At 44.3% G+C, this 21,253-nt stretch overlaps 1 protein-coding gene across 1 annotated transcript in view; it reads right to left on the bottom strand.

Annotated features, from left to right (window-relative positions):
- USH2A (usherin) overlaps positions 1-21,253 on the bottom strand; it is a 903,954-nt gene that overhangs the window by 557,854 nt on the left and 324,847 nt on the right. Inside the window, exons 22-23 of the mRNA XM_066594449.1 lie at positions 11,669-11,799; positions 604-730 (exon numbers count right to left, since the gene is read on the bottom strand). Of these exons, the coding sequence (XP_066450546.1) occupies positions 604-730; positions 11,669-11,799 (258 nt within the window). The remainder of the gene's footprint in view (positions 1-603; positions 731-11,668; positions 11,800-21,253) is intronic.

Genomic DNA, 21,253 nt, shown 5'->3' on the forward strand with positions numbered 1-21,253 from the left:
TCCCCTGTTGGGGAGATGGAGGGATTCCCCAGCACAGTGGATAGAGGGGTTCCTCAGCAACAAAGATGGAGGGGTTCCCTGCTGGGGAGATGGAGGGATTCCCCAGCACTGTAGATAGGGGGTTCCCCAGCAACAGGGATGGAGGGATTCCCCTGGTGGGTAGATGGAGGGATTCCCCAGCAGCAGAGATTGAGGGATTCCCTCGCAGCGGAGTTGGACACCCCTGCAGGGCAGATGGTGCTAATCCCCACTGTGGGGCAATCCTTTCACCTCACTTTGCCAGCCGGCTGACATAGTCTCCCATAGCAGCCTATGGAGGTTTCTGCGATTTTCTGCCAAAAGATAAGTCATGATCTTTTTTTTCGTGCAGCACAGAATTTCAGTCGCTGAGTTCAGTCGCTGATGTCATAGCTTTTTTGAGTCGATTTTTTTTTGCTCAGCCTAAATTTGTTCATCTAAACGTTTCCATAGGAATCCAGGGGTTCTACTAGCCGTAATTTTTTAGTACATGTAGTTAAGCTGCGCAAAATCATCCACGTAAATGAGGCTTTAAATAGAAGACAGTAAAAATTCTGCTCTGCACTTAGCGGATGACTCGTCTACCTGAATATGTGCCATCCACTGTTATAGTTCCTGAAGCTTCATTTCTGGTGACGATGATCTGATGCCAGGTACTATCATTGTAAAGTCTGTTGTCATCATTCGTGGGAGTCACCGCCACCGCTGAGTCCTTAAAGAAAGAAAATACATTTTTTATATATTGGGAAATGCGAATACATGTTGTCCTCACTGATGCGTCTGAAATACAATCAAGGTAACTTAATGGACAGATCCCAAGCCTTCCTGAAGAAACAGGCCGCCCAGTGGGAAGGGCCTTTCCAGTTGTTTAGCTGCTTTTTTCGGGTGGGGCTTAAAAACATCCCATGAATGGGAATGCAAATGTTGGAAGGAATGAGCCACAGCACTCCTACCGCGATCCACTGAAACAGGTCTGTCCAGCCCTGAACTAATGATCATCTATCCTAGAGGTGGAAAGAGGAGGGGAGGAGTGGAGAGGAGACAAGGGGAAGAGAAGAGAGGAGGGGAGGAGGAGAGGATGGGGGAAGGAGAGGAGAAGAGGGGAGGAGGATAGGAGAGGAAGGGAGAAGGAGAGGGGAGATCAGAGGGGAGGAGGAGAAGAGAGAAGGGGAGGAGGAGAGGAGTGGAGGGGAGGAGGATAGGAGAGGAAGGGAGAAGGAGAGTGGAGATCAGAGGGGAGGAGCGGGAAGAGGAGAAGAGCGGAGAGGAGAGGAGAGACCATAAGGGAGGAGGAGAGGAGAGGAGGGAAGGAGGAGAGGAGGGAAGGAGGAGAGGGGAGAACAGAAGGGGGGTGAGGGGAGGAGGAGAGGAGAAGAGGGGAGGAGGATAGGAGAGGGGAGTTCAGAGGGGAGGAGGGAGGGAGAGTATGGGGGGAGGAGAGAAAGGGAGGAGAGGATGGGGGGAGGAGAGGAGAAGAGGGGAGGAGGATAGGAGAGGGAGGGAGGAGGAGAGGGGAGATCAGAGGGCAAGAGGGGGGGAGAGGAGAGGAAGGTAGGAGAGGAGAGACAATAGGGGAGGAGGAGAGGGGAGAACAGAAGGGAGGAGGGGGGTGAGGAAAGGAGAAGAGGGGAGGAGGATAGGAGAGGGGAGATCAGAGGTGCGGAGGGCGGGAGAGGAGCAGGGAGGAGAGGAAGGAAGGAGAGGAGAGACCAGAGGGGAGAAGGAGAGGAGGGGAGGAGGAGAGGGGAGAACAGAAGAGAGGAGGGGGTGAGGGAAAGAGCAGGAGGAGAGGAGAGAGAAGAGACAGGAGAAAAGGGAGGAAGGAGTGGAGAGGAGGTGGGAGAAAATGAGGGGAGAGAAGAAGAAAGGAGAGGAGGTAGGTAGAGAGGGCTGAAGTTGCAGGTTGTTTTTTTTTAATACAGATTTATTATTAGCTATCTTGACTTTGCTGTTACTGTTTTGTCCCATGCTGATCGATGCTAAATAGGTTGTGTGGCCACTCTCATACAATGTAAATGTGCCTTTACAGAAACCAGCAGAAGGCAGGAAAGAGACTCCAAACCTGCAGACGGCACGCAACGGGGCCCGGGGGGTGCTTACACTGACTCTTCATATGGCTCACCGTATAAGTGTAAAATGTGATTGTTCTCTGTGAGAGAATCCAAGTCATCTTGTAGATATGAGACCTTTTACTGGCCAACAAACACACATGATGTTACAGCGAGCTTTCCAGCCTACTCAGAGTCCTTCCTCAGGCCTAATGTAATAGATCCGCAGACGCATACAGGTATACACATACTTATAACGAGGCATAGACATGGGGGGTTAATTAGCACTGAAAACAAGACCAGAACAGGATGAGAGCTGCTGTAACACCATGTATGTTTGTTGGCAGCTACAAGGTCTCATATCTACCGGATCACTTGGTTTCTCTTGCTGGGAACAATCACATTTTTCTCTTCTGGCGACTCCGGACCGAACGTTTTGTTTTACCAGTGTAAGCGTAACACATGCATGACGATGTGCGAGCCTCTTAACACATCAGCCGCAGCCTTCGGCACCTCCAGAGGCCAAATCTGAACAGGAAGTACTTTACAATGTGGCAGTGGCGACTACCAGCCTCAACGGGTTGGTACCTGGGGATCGATTCATCAGCTGACAGGAGCGCCACCTAGTGGTCCACGTTGACTATAAGGGGGGCGCTCTGCTTTCCATCGTTGTTTCTGTCATTTACCAGGATAAGTAGCACGGCATAAGGTGTTATTTTTCCAGGCATTTTTGGCAGAAACTGCGATGGAAGCTCCTAAGGCATCCTCCAATGTAGAACAACTGATCTACAGGTAAAAATGAACTGATAGGCTACAGAAAATACAATCAGAATGCCATAGAACATGCAGTATAATAGAGTCTAGTCCAGGATTTGTGAGAGAGTTCAGCTTTTTTTCAGAAAGAGTGCCACCCTTGCCCACGGGCTGGATTTAGTATTGCAACTCAGCCTCATTGACTTGAATCCTGAGAAGCTGCAATACCAGACACAACCTATCAACTAGAGTGGCGCTGTTTCTGCGGGACACACAGTTGCAGACCCCCTTTCTCTAATCCTAGATTTCCCCTTTAAGTAGTAAAAGGCTAAACTCGCGACTAGGACGTCTTACCTATTAATATCAGACTTAAAACTACACTGAGGGCATCTTTTCCCGTCCACTTTCCCTCTCTTTAGCTTTATCTAAACATTTCATATTTTACAAACATGCATTTCATTATTGTAGTTTAATAATTAAACCCAGAACTGGTGTCATGCCCAATTAATGTGCCCTGGTATTCTGCCCATTAGTTTCTCCATTAGTGAATTCAACAATACTAATGGGATTACGAGCATGAGATGCTAATTGGGCGTGACATAAGAAACTGGCTTACTTCTTGGCGTACCCTTGCTAATGATGAAATTAATGAGCATTTTATTAAATGCTGTCTCATCAAAGTGTCCTTAGTTAGCGTTAAAATTGTTACAAATGATGCAGCGTTCTAAATACGGCATTAGATCCATGAAACGCATCCCTCATCCTCCACCGGCCGGCCGGCCTACCATTCACTCATCGAGACCTCCACCGTTATCTCACGCCCGTGGCTTCCGTTTGCTCGGTTTTCCGTCACAAGTTGTCAAATTAGTGCAGGTAGCTTACTGTAAAACACACTAGTTATGGAGCTGTGAGTTAATAGAGGGCGGAGCTCGTTAGTGACCTCCGTGCTTTACACCGCAGGCCGACTTCACACAAGGTTGAAGTGTATATACATGTGCATCTGCATGACGGGTATCGCGTTTTTTGCGCTCGTGTGTATGTTGCTGTACTTTTTGCGCGTGCATTAAAATGCACAAACCGTTCCCGCTGAATCCAATGGGCAAATACCGTTAATTGGTTTGCTAGGTGCTGCTTTTGAGCACAATATGTACAAAAATAGGACATGCTGTGGTTTGCTTTTTTTTTGCAAAAAACACACGTTCGAACCCATTCAGATCACTGCGCATTGTGCACACATAATATCCAGTGCAAATGTGTTCACGTGAATAAGCAACTAGTCAATAGCAGCTATAAAGAGCGTCTCTCTTGTTGTGGAGGACTCGGTGTGTCCACGCATCATACAGGCCTCCCGTTGAGCTCAATGGAAGTCATGTAATATTCTTCTTCCCCTGTGGAGGAGCTACAGGGAGAGTTCATACTTGCTGCCAGGTTCCCTCACTGATCACAGCTAATACAGGGATTCCCAGCGGCAGGAGACCCTGAGATTAACACGTCCTATTTTGGTCCTAAGGCTTTATTCACACGTATATCGGACGCTGTTTTCACGGCCGGCTGATATATGTTACCATCTGATGCATTAGATTCCAATGCATCAGATCAGATTGGTGATTTTCCACCGTGTAAAAATGCCCAGTCAGCCAAGATAGCGCATTTTGGCCGGGCGTTTTTACGCCAGCCAGGAAAGATAGTTCAGTAACTGTCTTCCTGGCCGTAATACGCCGGCCGCTGGATAGACTCCTATGGGAGCTGCCAGAGAAGGGAGCCGGGAGGGAGTTTAGCAGTGTGAATGCTAAACTCCCTCCCCCTTCTCTCCTCCTCTCCGCCCCTTGCCCACTGTTTGCAATGGGAGGGGGCGGGCAGAGCTAGTTGCTACGCTCCCGCCACCTCTCATTGCTTTTTTTAACAACATTAATTATGCAGCAAAAATGACAATATTTTTTTTTGCAGATTTGTGCGTTTACAACAATATCAAAATTAAATATATATATTTTTTTAGGTTTTTCCACTTTTGCACAATAAAACTTTTTTTTTTTAAAGTATTCTTTTTTCCATCACTGCGCTCAAAGTTCCATAATTATAATTTTTTTTCCATGGACGGAGCTCTGTGAGGGCTGTATGTTGTTTGCTTGACTAGCTGTCATTTTTATTGGCACAATTTTGGGGTACCTGGGGCTTTTTTGATCACTTTTATTGCATTTTTTCAGAGGAGAAATGAAAAGACAGCATTTTTGGCTCCTTTTTTTTAACCTTTTTTTGTTTTGTTTTTACCGTGTTTACTGCACAGGACAAAAAATGCCTTCAATTGTACGGCCCATTACAGATGTGACAGCACCAAACTAAAACGGGAAGTTGTGCAAGAAAATAATTTTTAAATTATTTTTTAACTTTCTTTTACTATTATTTTTTTTTAACATTTTTATGTCCCTGCAGGGGACTTGAACCTGCGATGCTATGATTATATATTGAAGTACTCCTGTAATTTGATGCATTATCACTAATAATAGCAATCATAGGCCATGGCAGATCAGACGCCATGCAATCCATTGGCGATTACATGGTGGAGGGCCTATGACATCATAGAAGGAGCCCCTTCCCTCTGTGAACCAGGATGTAAGGTGTTAACAGCAGGGATAGGTGTTCTCACCGCTTCCGGCTGTTGCATTGGTATGCCAACTGTCAGCCACAGCCGCCTGCTGCTGCGTATGGCGCGATTCAGCTTCTGATCCCATATGGATGTAAGTTTATGTCCTGTGATGTTATTGGGGTTTTACCAGCAAAGACATTTATCCGCTATCATCAGAATAGGGGATACATTTCTATTCTCTAGGCATCCGCCCACTGGCACCCCCAATGAGAACTTTGCCCCGAATGCCCCTGTGAATAGAGCGGCGGTACACGTGTGAACGCTACACCATTTACTTCTATGGGAGCAACAGAGATTGCCTAGCAGACCGATAGACGCCCGAAGATCATGGCGCAGGTGTTAAGAGAGGGCGCCGCTGCTCCTTCACAGGGGGCATGGCAGAGTTCTCGGGTCGCTCAGCAGTCACTCAATTACTCCCTATTCTGTGGACAAGGGATAAATGTGCTGTAGGTGACACAAGCACTTCTTTCTCTCCTGTCCTCCTGCACACAGGACCTTTGACACACCCAATACACCTTTGGAATTGTGTCACCCCCAGGCATGCTGTTGTCCTATCCAGCCGAACTGACAAAGGGGTTCATCCCCGAAACGCGTATTCTATTGCTGGTTTTTAATTTGTGAAAAAATAAAAAAGAAGTGCTTTCACCATCACACATTGGACCTTGATCTTCATCTTCTAGTAGCTTAGAGGGTTGCGCCTCCATACCAGTTTTTCTCACATCCTACACTCATGCTCACACTGGTGGAGCGTCATCTGGTTGGCAGCACCTCCACCATTCGAAATACTCCATCATTGGAAACACTTCGGACTCCAGAAATATTCCACCACCCTCACTGTGTCTCGCTCCACCCTCCCTTTTCATTTCTTTTACTCCCGTATTAGTGGGTAGATGTGCAGCCATAATTGTCGACAATGATCATCACTCAAAATTCGCTCAAAAGCCTTCTTTTGAGCGATAGTCAGTGTGTAAATGGGCCCATCTTTTACTGTTCAGCCGGACGATGGAATTCAGTTCTGCCTGAAAACCATTGTACAGCAGAACAGCTGATAAGCAGGACTGCACGTTGTGCTCTGCCCAGGAAGAGCTGATTACAGCTGAACGCTTTGTCTCAGCTATTCTCAGCAGTCAGCCCCACTGGCAGAACAAAGTGAAAGTAATCAGGGAACAGCGTGTGGTCTGTTCCCTGACTACAGCTCCCGGCGGCTCGCACGTTGCTACTTGGTACTAATAGGCATTGATCCCCTTCTCTGTCTAATGTCTCATTTTGGTAACTCTTCTCTAAATTTGCTCCAGTTTGTCTGACTTTTTAAGCGTGTCCAGAACTGGCCCCAGTATTCCAGAGGAGGTCTGACTAAGGCCGCCTGCACACGAGCGGAAATCCCGCCGCGGGATTTCCCGCGGGATTTCCGCCGCTGAAAGTTTGCATAGGAGTGCATTAAAATACGCACTCCTATGCAGACGGCCGCAGTTTGGCCGTGCGAAATCTCGCGCGGCAAACAAACCGCGGCATGTCCTAATTTTCTGCGGGGCACGCACTCACCCGGCCGCCAGCTCCGGTCTGCGCATGCGCCGGCTGCGCGGCAGCCGGCACATGAAAGAGCCGGGGCCGCCAGGCGCGGGAGAGTACGCGCTTGTCACTGCAGGCTCTCGGGTCGGATCGCGCGGCGAGAATTCTCGCTGCCGGATCCGACCCGCTCGTCTGCAGGCGGCCTAAGGAAGAGTAGAGGGGGATAATGACCTCACGTGATCTAGACTCTACGCTTCTCTTAATACATCCCAGAATTGTGTTTGCCTTTTTGTCTGCTGCATCACATTGTTGGCTCATGCTCAGTCCATGATCTATTAGTATATCCAAGTCTTTTTCACATGTGCTGCTGCTTAGTCCAATTCCTCCCATTCTGTATGTGCTTTTTTTCATTTTTCTTGCGCAGATGTAGGACTTTGCATTTCTCCTTGTTAAATACCATTCTGTTAGTCGCCGACCACTGTGCTAGCTTTTCTAGATCTTTTTAAATATTCTCTCTCCTGCCTAGTGTTAGCTATCCCTCCTAGCTTTGTGTCGCCTGCAAATTTGATTATTTTTTCCTCGATTCCCTCCTCCAGATCATCTTTATCTATCTATCTATCTATCTATCTATCTATCTCCTATCTATCTCATATCTACCTCATATCTATCTATCTCTCTATCTATCTATCTATCTATCTATCTCCTATCTATTTATCTATCTATCTATCTCATATCTATCTATCTCCTATCTATTTATCTATCTATCTCATATCTATATATCCAATATTTATCGATCTATCTCCTATCTATCTATCTATCTATCTATCTCCTATCTATCTCATATCTATATCCTATCTATCTATCTCCTATCTATTTATCTCCTATCTATCTATATATCTATGTATCTATCTATCTATCTCATATCTATCTATCTATCTATCTATCTCATATCTATCTCATATCTATCTATCTATCTATCTCCTATCTATCTATATATCTATGTATCTATCTATGTATCTATCTATCTATCTCCTATCTATCTATCTCTCTCATATCTATCTCCTATCTATCTATCTCCTATCTATCTATGTATCTATCTATCTATCTCATATCTATCTATCTATCTATCTATTTATCCATCCATCTATCTATCTCATATCTATTTTAGAATAATCCATCCCCGCAATGAACTATAGGGGCAGTACTGAGCTGTTCACGTGTTTTCCACTTGATGCTTCCATCAACCTTATATTTCACAGTGCGGCTCGCAGTATACTATATGTAATGCCTTATTTTTGTTCGCCGTTCGGCTCCCAAAACGTTCTGCCAGATTTTTTCGCATTTCAACAGAATTGAAGAGCACAACTTCTGCGTTTGTTTGTCGGCTGTTAACCCTTAGGCCACAGTGTCCTGGAAGTGAGAGATAAGTGGTAGATACATTGATCAGCATCACTGCAATCCCAACAATAGACCCGTGGACGCTCTGACCGCCGGCTAACAAAGACGCAAAGAGGTTTTTGTATAGAAGTAAGAGGGGAAAATCCGGTAGGAAATTATTTCTTAAGTAGTGGAAAGATCAGCAGCACCGAGATAAGGATGAGGAGGAGGAAGAAGTAAATGAATAAATCCACTGGCTGTTCACCTGTTCTGATGAGCCTAAAATAATGGGAAACCTGACGCTCCTGATACTCTTCTGCTCTTCAAAATTATATATATATATACATATACACTCATGCTATATACAGTGACTGAATAGCCTCATTATTAGCCCCTCATCTAGTAGCGTTGGACTTGTCTGCGTAATGGTGGGAATGTATCAATGCCTTTCTACTAGTGTTCTAGCTGAAAAGTCTCAAATATTGGCGAAAATGGCTCTAGTAGCGTTGGACTCCTCCGCCCTTCACAACTGCAGCAATTCATCATGTTATATATCCCACTCGGTGATGAAATGGTTCTGCAGAAATACTGGCCCCTGCGGACAGGAAGCTTCTTGTAGTCGCTGCAGATTAGATGGCGGTGTTGACATGTTCTGACCAGCTGAAAGGAAGGGGTCAGCGAATCATGCTGCTTGCGCCAAATTCTGACCCCCATCAGCAACATAAATCTGGATCCATCAGACCAGGAGATGTTTTCCCGCTGCTCAGTGATACAAGTTTTGCGCTCTTTTGCCCGCTGGAGTCTTTCTGGTTCTCTTAGACACAATGGCGCTGCAACTGGTCGTCCGCTGTTATACCATCCGTGCGGAGGAACGGCGAGTTGTGCGTTCGGACATGTTAGTTGGAGCTCCAGCGTTGTATTCAGCTGACTGTGCAGCCTGTTGGTCAGAACGATTCCTGACATCTTCCTCCGACCCCTTTCACTGATGAGTTGTTTCCGTCCGCAGGATCCCCTTTCACTGGATGTTTTCCTCGATTGCGCCATTCTCGGTATACTCTCCACACCGTTACATGAGAAAACCCCCTGCGGTTGGCGGTGAGACTCCAGCTAGTCTAACGCTGATGACCGATGCCAGTTGGAAGTCGCTCGATCGCTGGATTTTCCATCTAATGTGATATCTCCAATCTATCTATCTACCTATGTATCTATCTCATATCTATCTATGTTATATCTATCTATCTCATATCTATCTATGTTATATCTATCTATCTATCTATCTCATATCTATCTATCTCATATATCTATCTATCTATCTATCTCATATAGATCTATCTAATATCTATCATCTTTCTATCTCCTATGTATCTATCTATCTATCTATCTCATATCTACCTCATATCTATCTCATATCTATCTATCTATCTCTCTCATATCTATCTATCTTTCTATCTATCTCTCTCATATCTATCTCCTATCTATCTATCTATCTATCTCATATAGATCTATCTAATATCTATCATCTTTCTATCTTCTATGTATCTATCTATCTATCTATCTATCTCATATCTACCTCATATCTATCTCATATCTATCTATCTATCTATCTCATATCTATCTATCTCATATATATCTATCTAATATCTATCATCTATCTATCTCCTATGTATCTATCTATCTATCTATCTATCTATCTCATATCTATCTATCTATCTCATATCTACCTCATATCTATCTATCTCATATATATCTATCTAATATCTATCATCTTTCTATCCCCTATGTATCTATCTATCTATCTCATATCTACCTCATATCTATCTCATATCTATCTATCTATCTATCTATCTCATATCTATCTATCTCATATATATCTATCTAATATCTATCATCTATCTATCTCCTATGTATCTATCTATCTATCTATCTCATATCTACCTCATATCTATCTATCTCATATATATCTATCATCTATCTATCATCTATCTATCTATCTATCTATCTATCTATCTCATATCCATCTATCTCATATCCATCTATCTATCTATCTAATATCTATCTATTTATCTCATATCCATCTCCTATCTATCTCCTATCAATCTATGTATCTATCTCATATATATATCTATCTAATATCTATATCTCATATCTATCAATCTATCTATCTCATATCTATCTATCTATCTCATATCTATCTAATATATATATATATCTCTATCTATTTAATATCTATATCTTAACTATTGTATCTATCTATCTATCTCCTATATATCTATCTATCAATCTATCTCATATCTATCTATCTATCTATCTCATATCTCTCTATCTATCTCACATCTATCTATCTATCCATCAATCTCATATTTATCTATCTATCTAATATCTATCTATCTATGTATCTTAAATCTATCTATCTCTCTCTAATCTATCTCTCTCTAATCTATCTCTCTCTAATCTATCTATCTGTCTCCCATCTATCTATCTTTCTATCTATCTATCTCATATCTATCTCATATCTATCAGCTATCTATCTATATCTCACATCTATGTATCTATCTCACATCTATGTATCTATCTCACATCTATGTATCTATCTCACATCTATCTATCTCACATCTATCTATCTATCTATCTCCTATCTATCTATCTATCTATCTATCTCATATCTATCAATCTATCTCCTATCTATCTATCTATCTATCTCATATCTATCAATCTATCTCCTATCTATCTATCTATCTATCTATCTCATATCTATCAATCTATCTCCTATCTATCTATCTATCTATCTATCTATCTATCTATCTATCTATGTGTTTTTACACAACAAGATATCATTTTCATTAGTTATCTCAGAACGGCTGCAGTGCCATAATCTGGTTCTTATAACCTGGTGACATCAGTTGATGTTTCCTTTTTCAGAGACTCCCTTGAATCTTCCCTCATTAATGACTTTGATACAAAATCTAGTAAATATTTACAATTTCATCAAATCTATAAATAATAATTCTCGACTACAAGAGAGCACCTATAAACATGGAGATATTAGCAAGGTCAACATATCTCCACGCCGGCCGCTGTTATCCATAAATTGTGAAGTCCTAGTAAATAGATAACTAATTACATTGGAAAGAGCCTCTGGTGCTTCAATAGTTCTTTCCCAAAGAACTTCAATCTTCAAAGGTTTTAGAGAACCCATTAACCTGGATCAATAGGAAAAATGGAAACAGCGAACGCCTCATCATCGTAAACCATTAAATGCACAGGATGCCTTTGGGATGGGTGATAGAGATCTTTTTCACCAGTTTGCTCATTACTCTACCTGTGGATCAAAAAGGAAGTAAGGACGTCCATTGCTTATTTGAAGCACAATGTATTCTTCCTGCATTCCAGCTGACACAGCGCACAGAATCAAACCCTCCGCCGCCTTTGTTCGGAATTGTATTTTAATACCTATTGAATATAAAGAGGGGGACGGTTATAAACACCAATACCACAAATAGTCACTTTATAATGCTGTTGTTCATGTGCTTAATTGGCCCATATATAGCATTTTCCTCCATCATTCGGCACTCAATACCCCATTATGACAAGTGACAACAGAACGGGAGAAACCTTTGTAATTTTTTAAACTGAAAAACTACCATTTTGCATTGACATAACTATTCACACCCTTGTGCTCAGTACTTAGTTGAAGCTCCTTTGGCAGCATTTCTAGCCTGCAGGCTTCTAGTTGTCTTGGCTGGGGTCTTAGGGTCATTGTCTTGTTGAAAGGTGACCCTTCATCCCAGTCTGAGCTCTCTTGCTCTCTGGGTCAGGTTGTTCAGCTTTCCACCCACCCTGACCGGCCTCCCCTTCCCCAGCATGATGCTCCACCACCAGGCCTCACTGTAGGGATGGTATTGGGCAGGTGATATGCGGCACCTGGTTTTCATCCACCCTGACCGGTCTCCCCTCCCCCAGCATGATGCTCCACCACCAGGCTTCAGTGTAGGGATGGTATTGGGCCAGTGATGAGCGGCAAGTGGTTTACATCCACCCTGACCAGCCTTCCCTACCCCAGCACGATGCTCCACCACCAGGCTTCACTGTAGGGATGGTATTGGGCAGCTGATGAGCGGCGCCTGGTTTCCATGCACCCTGACCGGTCTCCCCTCCCCCAGCATGATGCTCCACCACCAGGCTTCACTGTAGGGATGGTATTGGGCCAGTGATGAGCGGCACCTGGTTTCCTCCCATCCTGACCGGTCTACCCTACCCCAGCACGATGCTCCACCACCAGACTTCACTGTAGGGATGGTATTGGGCCAGTGATGAGCGGCGCCTGGTTTCCACCCACCCTGACTGGTCTCCCCTCCCCCAGCATGATGCTCCACCACCAGGCTTCACTGTAGGGATGGTATTGGGCCAGTGATGAGCGGCGCCTGGTTTCCTCCCATCCTGACCGGTCTACCCTACCCCAGCACGATGCTCCACCACCAGACTTCACTGTAGGGATGGTATTGGGCCAGTGATGAGTGGCGCCTGGTTTCCTCCCACCCTGACCGGTCTATCCTACCCCAGCATGATGCTCCACCACCAGGCTTCATGTAGGGATGGTATTGGGTAGGTGATGAGCGGCGCCTGGTTTCCTCCAGACAGAATGCTTAGAGGCCATAAAGTTCCATCTTGGTGTCTTCATAGCAGAGAATCTTGTTGCTTGCCGTCTGAGGGTCCTTTAGGGTCTTTTTGGTAACTTCAGGTGGCTTCCATGTGTCTTCCTGAGGAGGTTTCTTTCTAGCCCCTCCGCCATAAAGCCCAGATTGGTGGAGGCTACAGGGATGGTTGACCTTCTGGAAGTTTCTCCCATTTGCACATAAGATCTTTGGAGCTCAGATTCCCACGGTCAGTGAGAATCTGAACGATTATTGTTCATTCTAAGAGCAGGCACGACTGAATGATGAACAATAAATGTATTTGTTGTTCCTGCATAAAAACTGAGCAGCTGGTATAAATAGGAGGTAATTCATCTATGAATGTGGCCTGTTAACTGTGAACGCATGTGGGTGGGCCGGAACGATCTCTGACTCCTCCATTCATTAGCCATTATCGTTCCCATGTGAAAGCACCGGCATGATCATTGCTGGGATAACCCATGTAAAATCCCCCGAAGGCCTCTTCCACAGGAGCGTTGGGAGTTTTGGCTGGCCACATTGTGGCCAAAAATCACATGAGCGAGAAAAAGCCATGACCAAGTTGTGGCTAAATCTCACGTTGTCTTGCCCATTCACATGGCCGGGCATATATACGCCGCAGCTCGGAATTCCTTTAGTGAAATGTTCAGCATGGCTTCTATTAGTTAAATAGAGCCAGCTGACATGGTTTAGCAGCGCTAGCTGCTGCTAAACCCCCTCCCTTTGCGGGCAGCTCCTATAAAAGCCTATGGGAGCCGCCAGCTGATCGTGGCTGAAGGATCCGTCAAGACCTATCTTTTCCAGCTGTGTCAAAACACTGGCCAGTGTATTTGGCCACCAATGTCCTGTCTTCAACAGCCGGACGTTTTTACGTGACTAATAATCGCACATGTGAACGAATGCACTGGAATCCAAGGCTTCACACAGTCGTGGTTTTTTATCGCTGCTAAATTAGCCATGTAAAAACACTGATGTGAATTAGGCCGGAGTTTGGAACAACTGCGACTCTTTCTAGAGCTGGATGACCCACCCGACTTCTTCCATTGAGGCCGCTGGGCTCTTGGGAACTTTCAGGGCAGTAGAAATATTTTTGTAGTCTTCTGCAGATCTGAGCCTCCACACAATCCAGTCTGAGCTCTGCAGGCAGTTCAGTCCTCTTTATGGGTGGTTTTGGCTCTGATATGGATTGTGAGACCTTAAATAGACAGGGTGGGGTCTGTTATGTCCAATCAGCTGAATTTCCCACAGGTGACAGAAATCAATGTGTAGAAACATCTCAAAGATAATCAAAAGAATTGGGAGAGACAGAGCTAAATGTCAGGTGTCAGACCACAGGAAGTATGAGAAGTGTCAGGTGTCAGACCACGGGGTGTGGATACTTATGTCAATGCAAAATGAGAGTTTCTTGTTTTTAGAATATGTACACAGATTTCTCCCATTCTTTTGTTACTTTGTCATTATGAGGTACCGAGTGCAGAATGAGGGGGAACACAAGGCCACAACATAACTATGTACAGGTAAAAAGTACGAGGGTCTGAAGACTTTCCAAATATACAGCAAATACACAGGAAACAGGTACAGGAAAGGGTGGAACAACATGATGTAGAATATTAATTAGCAATCAATTTCATAAAGAGGAGTAAATAAAGCAGATATGGTCACTGGGCTTTCATACGCCATGTGTTAATAGAATGGCCAATGTGATAACTTTTTTTTAAAGTACAATTTACTTTATTTAACTAAAATGACATTTTTGTGATGAAAAATCACCCAAATTGCTTCCGCTAGGAGTTTCTTGTCCTTCTAATTTGCTGCCACTGTTGTTTTCATATGAAATCAGTCTCTAAAAACAACGATAACAAGATGAAACACAGGAAATGGAGGAGGGGGAGGACTCATGCTGCCCATAGAGGTTCATGGAGTTCTCCCATCATCTATTATACCCAGGACTGTAACAAGGGGGCGCTCTAATAACTATGTATAGATAGATCAGGGGTCAGTACAGAGATCTCTCCCATCATCTATTATACCCAGGACTGTAACAAGGGGGCGCTCTAATAACTATGTATAGATATATCAGGGGTCAGTACAGAGATCTCTCCCATCATCTATTATACCCAGGACTGTAACAAGGGGGCGCTCTAATAACTATGTATAGATAGATCAGGGGTCAGTACAGAGATCTCTCCCATCATCTATTATACCCAGGACTGTAACAAGGGGGCGCTCTAATAACTATGTATAGATATATTAGGGGTCAGTACAGAGATCTCTCCCATCATCTATTATACCCCGGACTGTAACAAGGGGGCGCTCTAATAACTATGTATAATATATCAGGGGTCAGTACAGAGATCTCTCCCATCATCTATTATACCCAGGACTGTAACCAGGGGGCACTCTAATAACTATGTATAATATATTAGGAGTCAGTACAGAGATCTCTCTCATCACCTATTATACACAGGACTGTAACAAGGGGGCACTCTAATAACTAGTATAATATATCAGGGGTCAGTACAGGGATCTGTCCCACCATCTATTATACTCAGGACTGTAACAAGGGGGCGCTCTAATAACTATGTATAATATATCAGTAGTCAGTACAGAGATCTCTCCCATCATCTATTATACCCAGGACTGTGACTGTAACAAGTGATATGCCGCAGGATACCATATGGAACCTGTATGCGTCCATGCCCGCCCGTATCACATATTGTATCCAAGCTAGGCCCAGTATTAACCCCTTAGTGACGGCCTTATAGTGTTTTTACGTCTTGCTGATGCAGGACATTTATGGAGGGAGATAGTACCGCTATCTCCCCTCATACAGCGCGGGCGTCAGCTGTTTATTACAGCAGACACCCACGGGCAATAGCCGCAATCGTCTGTGCGGTCGATCGACGTTATTAACCCTTTAAATGCCGCTGTCAATTCTGACAGCGGCTTTTAAACTCCCAAAACGATGTTCGGGGGTCCCGCATGGCCCCCACCTCGCGGTGAGATCGGGGGAGCCGTGCAGGTGTCATGGCAGCCTATCAAGCCATCCCGGTGGGGTAGCTTGATAGACTGCCGGTCAAAAAGCATTAGCTATAGCATTACATCATACTGCAGGAGCGATCAAAGCATCGCTGGTTGTGGTCCTCTAGGAGGACTAAAAGAAAGTGTCAAAATAAGAACAAAAAAGTTTTACAAACTTTTTTTAAAAAAGTAATAAAATTAAAAAAACCCTTTTGCCATATTTGCAATTAAAAAAATAAAAATAAAAAAACAAAAATACGTGTTTGGTATTGCTGCGTCCGTAAAAGTCCGATCTATCAAAGTAATGTATTATTTACCCCGCACGTTAAACGTGAGCCAAAAAAAAACTAAGAATGCCAGAAATGCACTTTTTTAGTCACTCTATCTCTGAGAAAAAATGTAATAAAAAGCGATCAAAAAGTCAATTGTATGGGGAAATGGTACCAACGGAAACGACAGGACGTACCGAACAAAATGCGCCCTCACCGAACTATGTCGACAGAAAAATAAAGTTATGGTGCGCAGAAAATGGACACAGAAAATAATTTAAAAAAATTAAATATCTTAAAAAAAATAAAAGTAGTACAGCAAAGAACAAAGTATATAGGTTTGGGATCGTAGTAATCATACTGACCCATAGAATAAAGTTATTGGGTCATTTTGGTTGCAGTTTGTGCGCCGTAGAAACAGGATGCATTGAAAGATGACGGAATGTCGTTTGTTTTTTTTTTCATTTCTCTCCACTTAGAATTTTTTAAAAAGTTTTTCAGTACATTATATGGTACAATAAATAGCACTATTGAAAAATACAACTCGTCCCACAAAAAACAACCCGCAGACAGTGACGTCGATGGATAAATAAAGGAGTTACAGTTTTTTAAAAGGGAGGAGGAAAAAACGAAAATGGAAAAAAGCAAAAAAGCTCCGTCACTAAGGGGTTAATAGTAACCCCCAATGATCCTATTAGTAATAATGACCCTTAGTAGTACAGGGGTCCTAGTAGTAATAGTGGTTCCTAGTTATAATAGTATCCCCAGTACTAATAGTAGCTCCGAGTGGCCCCAGTAGTAATAGTGGCCTCTTGTGGTAATAGCAGTTCCCAGTAGTCCCAGTTTTAACAGTGCCTCCAATTGCGGCCTCCATTTTCATGGTTCCAGTAGTGATTAATGCCCCCCCAGTAGTAATAGTAGATCCCGGTGGACCAGTAGTAATAGTGGCCCACAATAGTTCCAGTAATAATAGTGGCCACCAATAGTATAGTGACCCCCAGTAGTTCCTTTAGTAATAGTGGCCCCAGTAGTAATGATGGCCCCCAGTTGTCCAGTAGTAATAGTGGTCCCCAGTAGTATAGTGGCCCACAATAGTTCCAGTAATAATAGTGGCCACCAATAGTATAGTGACCTCCAGTAGTTCCTTTAGTAATAGTGGCCCCAGTAGTAAGTCTGCCCCCAGTGGTCCCGGTAGTAATAGTGGCGCCCAGTTGTCCAGTAGTAATAATGCCCCCAGTACCTTTGGTGGGGCAGCAACCCAACTAGGAAGTACTTTACCTCCCTCCTAAGCTCTGGTCCAGTCGCCACTGATCATTATCACAGCCTCCTCTGGCATCTGCGTATGTTTTCTGTACACAGCACAGATCCTACGAGGAGGGGGTCAGAGGTCAGAGCTTGTGCTAATCAGTGGCGGCCAGGCCAGAGCTATAGACAAAGGTAGAGTACTTCTTTGTCATCATAATGGTCAGCTAAAGTGCTGTTCCTGGTCATTATGGAAATGGGCAGAGGGGTCTGGCGCTGTCAGACCCTCCTGACATCAGACCAAAAGACACACATTATTTTTTACTAAAAAAAATGCATATTTTAGCCTGAACAGTCTGGTATATACAGAGGATCCCGCAGCACAGATTCTCTATCTGTTTCTGTATATAGTTTTATTTGAGCTCTGAAGACTTATTTTGAACAAAACCCCAGCTTGTACCGCCACCGCCACCGCGCTCTCTCCAAATGAAGTAATTTACTAAAGAGAGGAGCTTATTGATTTTTAGCTGAAAGGCTGGAATTCTTGCTGAAATCTAAGTGATGTTTTGAATAAAGTGCTCTCATTCCAAGATCTAAATCCATAGAGACAAATTATTCAGTGTCACAGTCGATTCATCTCTGAGCCGCCCCCAACAACATGTCTATTGAGATGGAAACCGATGGGAGAGCGACTGGAGATATTTTATATCTATTACACACAAATCAGCTACAATGTATACAGTCTGCAAAGTAACAATGTCTAAAAGTATCATTACAAGTGGGCAAAATAAACATTTATCATAATCAATAGTTCTACATAAGAAGAATAAACAATATTAACCCCTAAGTGACCGGCTATATGGGATTTTACAGCAGCTACTAAGGGGCCTTAGGCTAGACCGCCATGTTTTTGCAACAGCCTAATCTAAGATCTGTATAGAAACCCTGTGCAGGCGAGAGCTGGGTGCCGGATGTCAGATGAAAGCCGGGACCCTGCACCAATGGCCAGGAGCGGAAAAACCACAGTTCCAAACTGCTTAACCCCTTACAAGCTGCAATCAATAGCAATCACGGGTGACACTGGCAGGTAGCTCCTCCTGTCAGCCATCTGCACCCCACAATGCGATTATGGAGTGCTGATGGATTCTCGGGGCAGTCAAAGGCCTCATAAAGGCCTCCAGATCTGCCAGGCATGCCAGCCTATCAGATCTTGCCTCCAGCAGAGTCTGATTGCTAACTGATGAAAACTACACTACATTGCACTATACAAGTAGTGCAGTGTAGTGTACCAGCAATTAAACAATCCCATATTCAAGTCCTTTGGAGGAGCAACAAATGGGTCAACAAAAGTTCAATAAAGTTAAATAAAATTTATAAAAGAAGAACAAAAAACACTTTTTTCCTACAAAACCCCTTTACCATCACATCCGTCATAATGCCTCCTATACTTTATTTGGCAGAAACATAAAAATGTTATGAGTCGTGGAAGATGGCGAATGCAAAACACTTCAGAAATTTGCTACCGTAATCGTATCGACCTGCAGAGCATTGTATTGTCTTTAACTTCATATGAGCGCTGGAAGTAAACTTCTGTTCTGGAATTGGATCCAAGACACAGTCCTTCCTTGCAGCACGCTGCTCAGCTTCCAGCATGGTGGCCACTGGGGGGCGCCGGCCGCACTTTTTCTAACATTACATTTCTACCATATGGTGAACTCCAAAAAGTAAAATGGCGGAACTTCTGTTTTATTTTTCCATCTTCTTCAAAAGAATTCAATAACAAACTATACATTATATCTACCTCAAAGTGGTCCAATCAGATGATACAACTCATCCCATTAGCCTGTACTAAGTTAGGATGCTATTAGTGGAACTGACAAGAAGGCGGAGGATGGATGCTTTATACTCACCAGCTCCTCGCTGTCACCATAGAAGATCATGCGGCACATGGAGATCTGACTTGTATGGTGGACCACGCGCACGCCAATCTGAAAAGAGTCCAGTTTCCATGTGCTGCAAATCTCTACCAGGTAACAGGAACCAGGGAGTGGGCGAAAATGCTCAAATTACAGTTTGGACTGTGCGCACTGAATGACCACTTTACTAGAGACCCCTATTTAGCGCTTTGATACTACTTGGGCCTTTAGAACTGCAGCAATTCATCATGGCGCCATCTTCAGGTGTCAGATGACCGAGGGTGCTGAGAAATCATTCCCCACACCATTACTCCACCGGCCGGACAGGAGGGCTCACTGCTTCATGCTGCTCGCACCACCCTACAGTCCTTTCATTATACTCTAGATACAAATGTAGATACAGTTTAGATACTTTGTCATCCTGTGACATCAGACTATAATGGATGCCGCTATCTGTTAACTGTATACACCCAATAGATACTTTATTACAGCCCCCAGCCCTCTATGAAAGCCCTCGGCCCTTTATTACAGCCCCGGCCCATTTATAAAATCTTCCAGCTCTATCAGGATTGGCGCCCCCTGTATGGTAATTCTCCCAGTGACCCCAGAGCATAAAATCACGTGACAAGTTTTCCGTGGATCAGTTTCAGTGTGAATCCACATTAGGTGGAAGAATCCAGCGATCGAAGCGACTTTCAACGAGGCCGGTCATCGGTGCTAGACTAGCCGGGGGCTCACCACCAACCACGGGTTGTTGTTTTTTTTGCATGTAACGGTGTGGAGAGTATACAGAGAATGGCGCGATCGAGAAAAACATTATGTTACGATCGTGTGGGCAGGCAAAGCAAGGGACCCACACGATCGTGACCAAAGGGGACACACACAGGTATCACCAGAGTCACACGGGACTCACACCGGTTTCAGGCAACTGACCCTGTGCTAACAGGAGGTAGACATGGCCCTACCTAAGCGGGGACATTGCTCCAATAAGGGCAGCCCAGCGGTCTTCGGATCTGGGCCCTAGCTGATCCTAGGAGCCACGCACCAGAACAGGATGCATTCACATGCCACATGACAGACCCAGAATACACTGCACACAACATGCAACCACTAGTAACAGATAGGAAGCTGAATATAAATACCAGGTATTAGTTGACATGTTGTACAATATGTGGAAGCTAGCAGGCCACTTCACGGCTCCTATTTATACTGCTAGTCCCTACACTAACCAGGAGTCCAGCAGAACCGGACACCGTTCACACCACACGCTGCAACAGGACAATACACAGATTGCAGGACACACAGCAAGCTGACACAAAACTGACAGAATTCAAACGTACAAAAGGACATGAACCTGATCACACTGCAAACCTCACCAGACAAGCATTCATGACTGCTCACCTGAGGGGCCATACAGACTGACCAGGGGGTGGGTTTATATGTGAGCACAGATCCAGGGGAGTGGCTAGCAGAAAGTACCACACCCAGCCAGCTCAATTAACCCTCAACCACCTGACTGTGCTGCTAGGAGTACATAGTACAACAGATTCCAGCAGCACACGTAACACATCCAGTGAAAGGGGATCCTGCGGACGGAAACAACTCATCACTGAAAGGGGTCGTAGGAGGATGTCAGGAATTGTTCTGACCAACAGGCTGCACAATCAGCTGAATACAACACTAGAGCTCCAACTAATGTGTCCGAACGCACAACTCGCCGTTCCTCCGGACGGATGATATAACAGCAGGCGACCAGTTCCAGCGCCATTGTGTCTAAGAGAAACAG

Source organism: Eleutherodactylus coqui, chromosome 3 (assembly GCF_035609145.1).
Source record: "Eleutherodactylus coqui strain aEleCoq1 chromosome 3, aEleCoq1.hap1, whole genome shotgun sequence".
Classification (NCBI taxonomy): domain Eukaryota; kingdom Metazoa; phylum Chordata; class Amphibia; order Anura; family Eleutherodactylidae; genus Eleutherodactylus; species Eleutherodactylus coqui.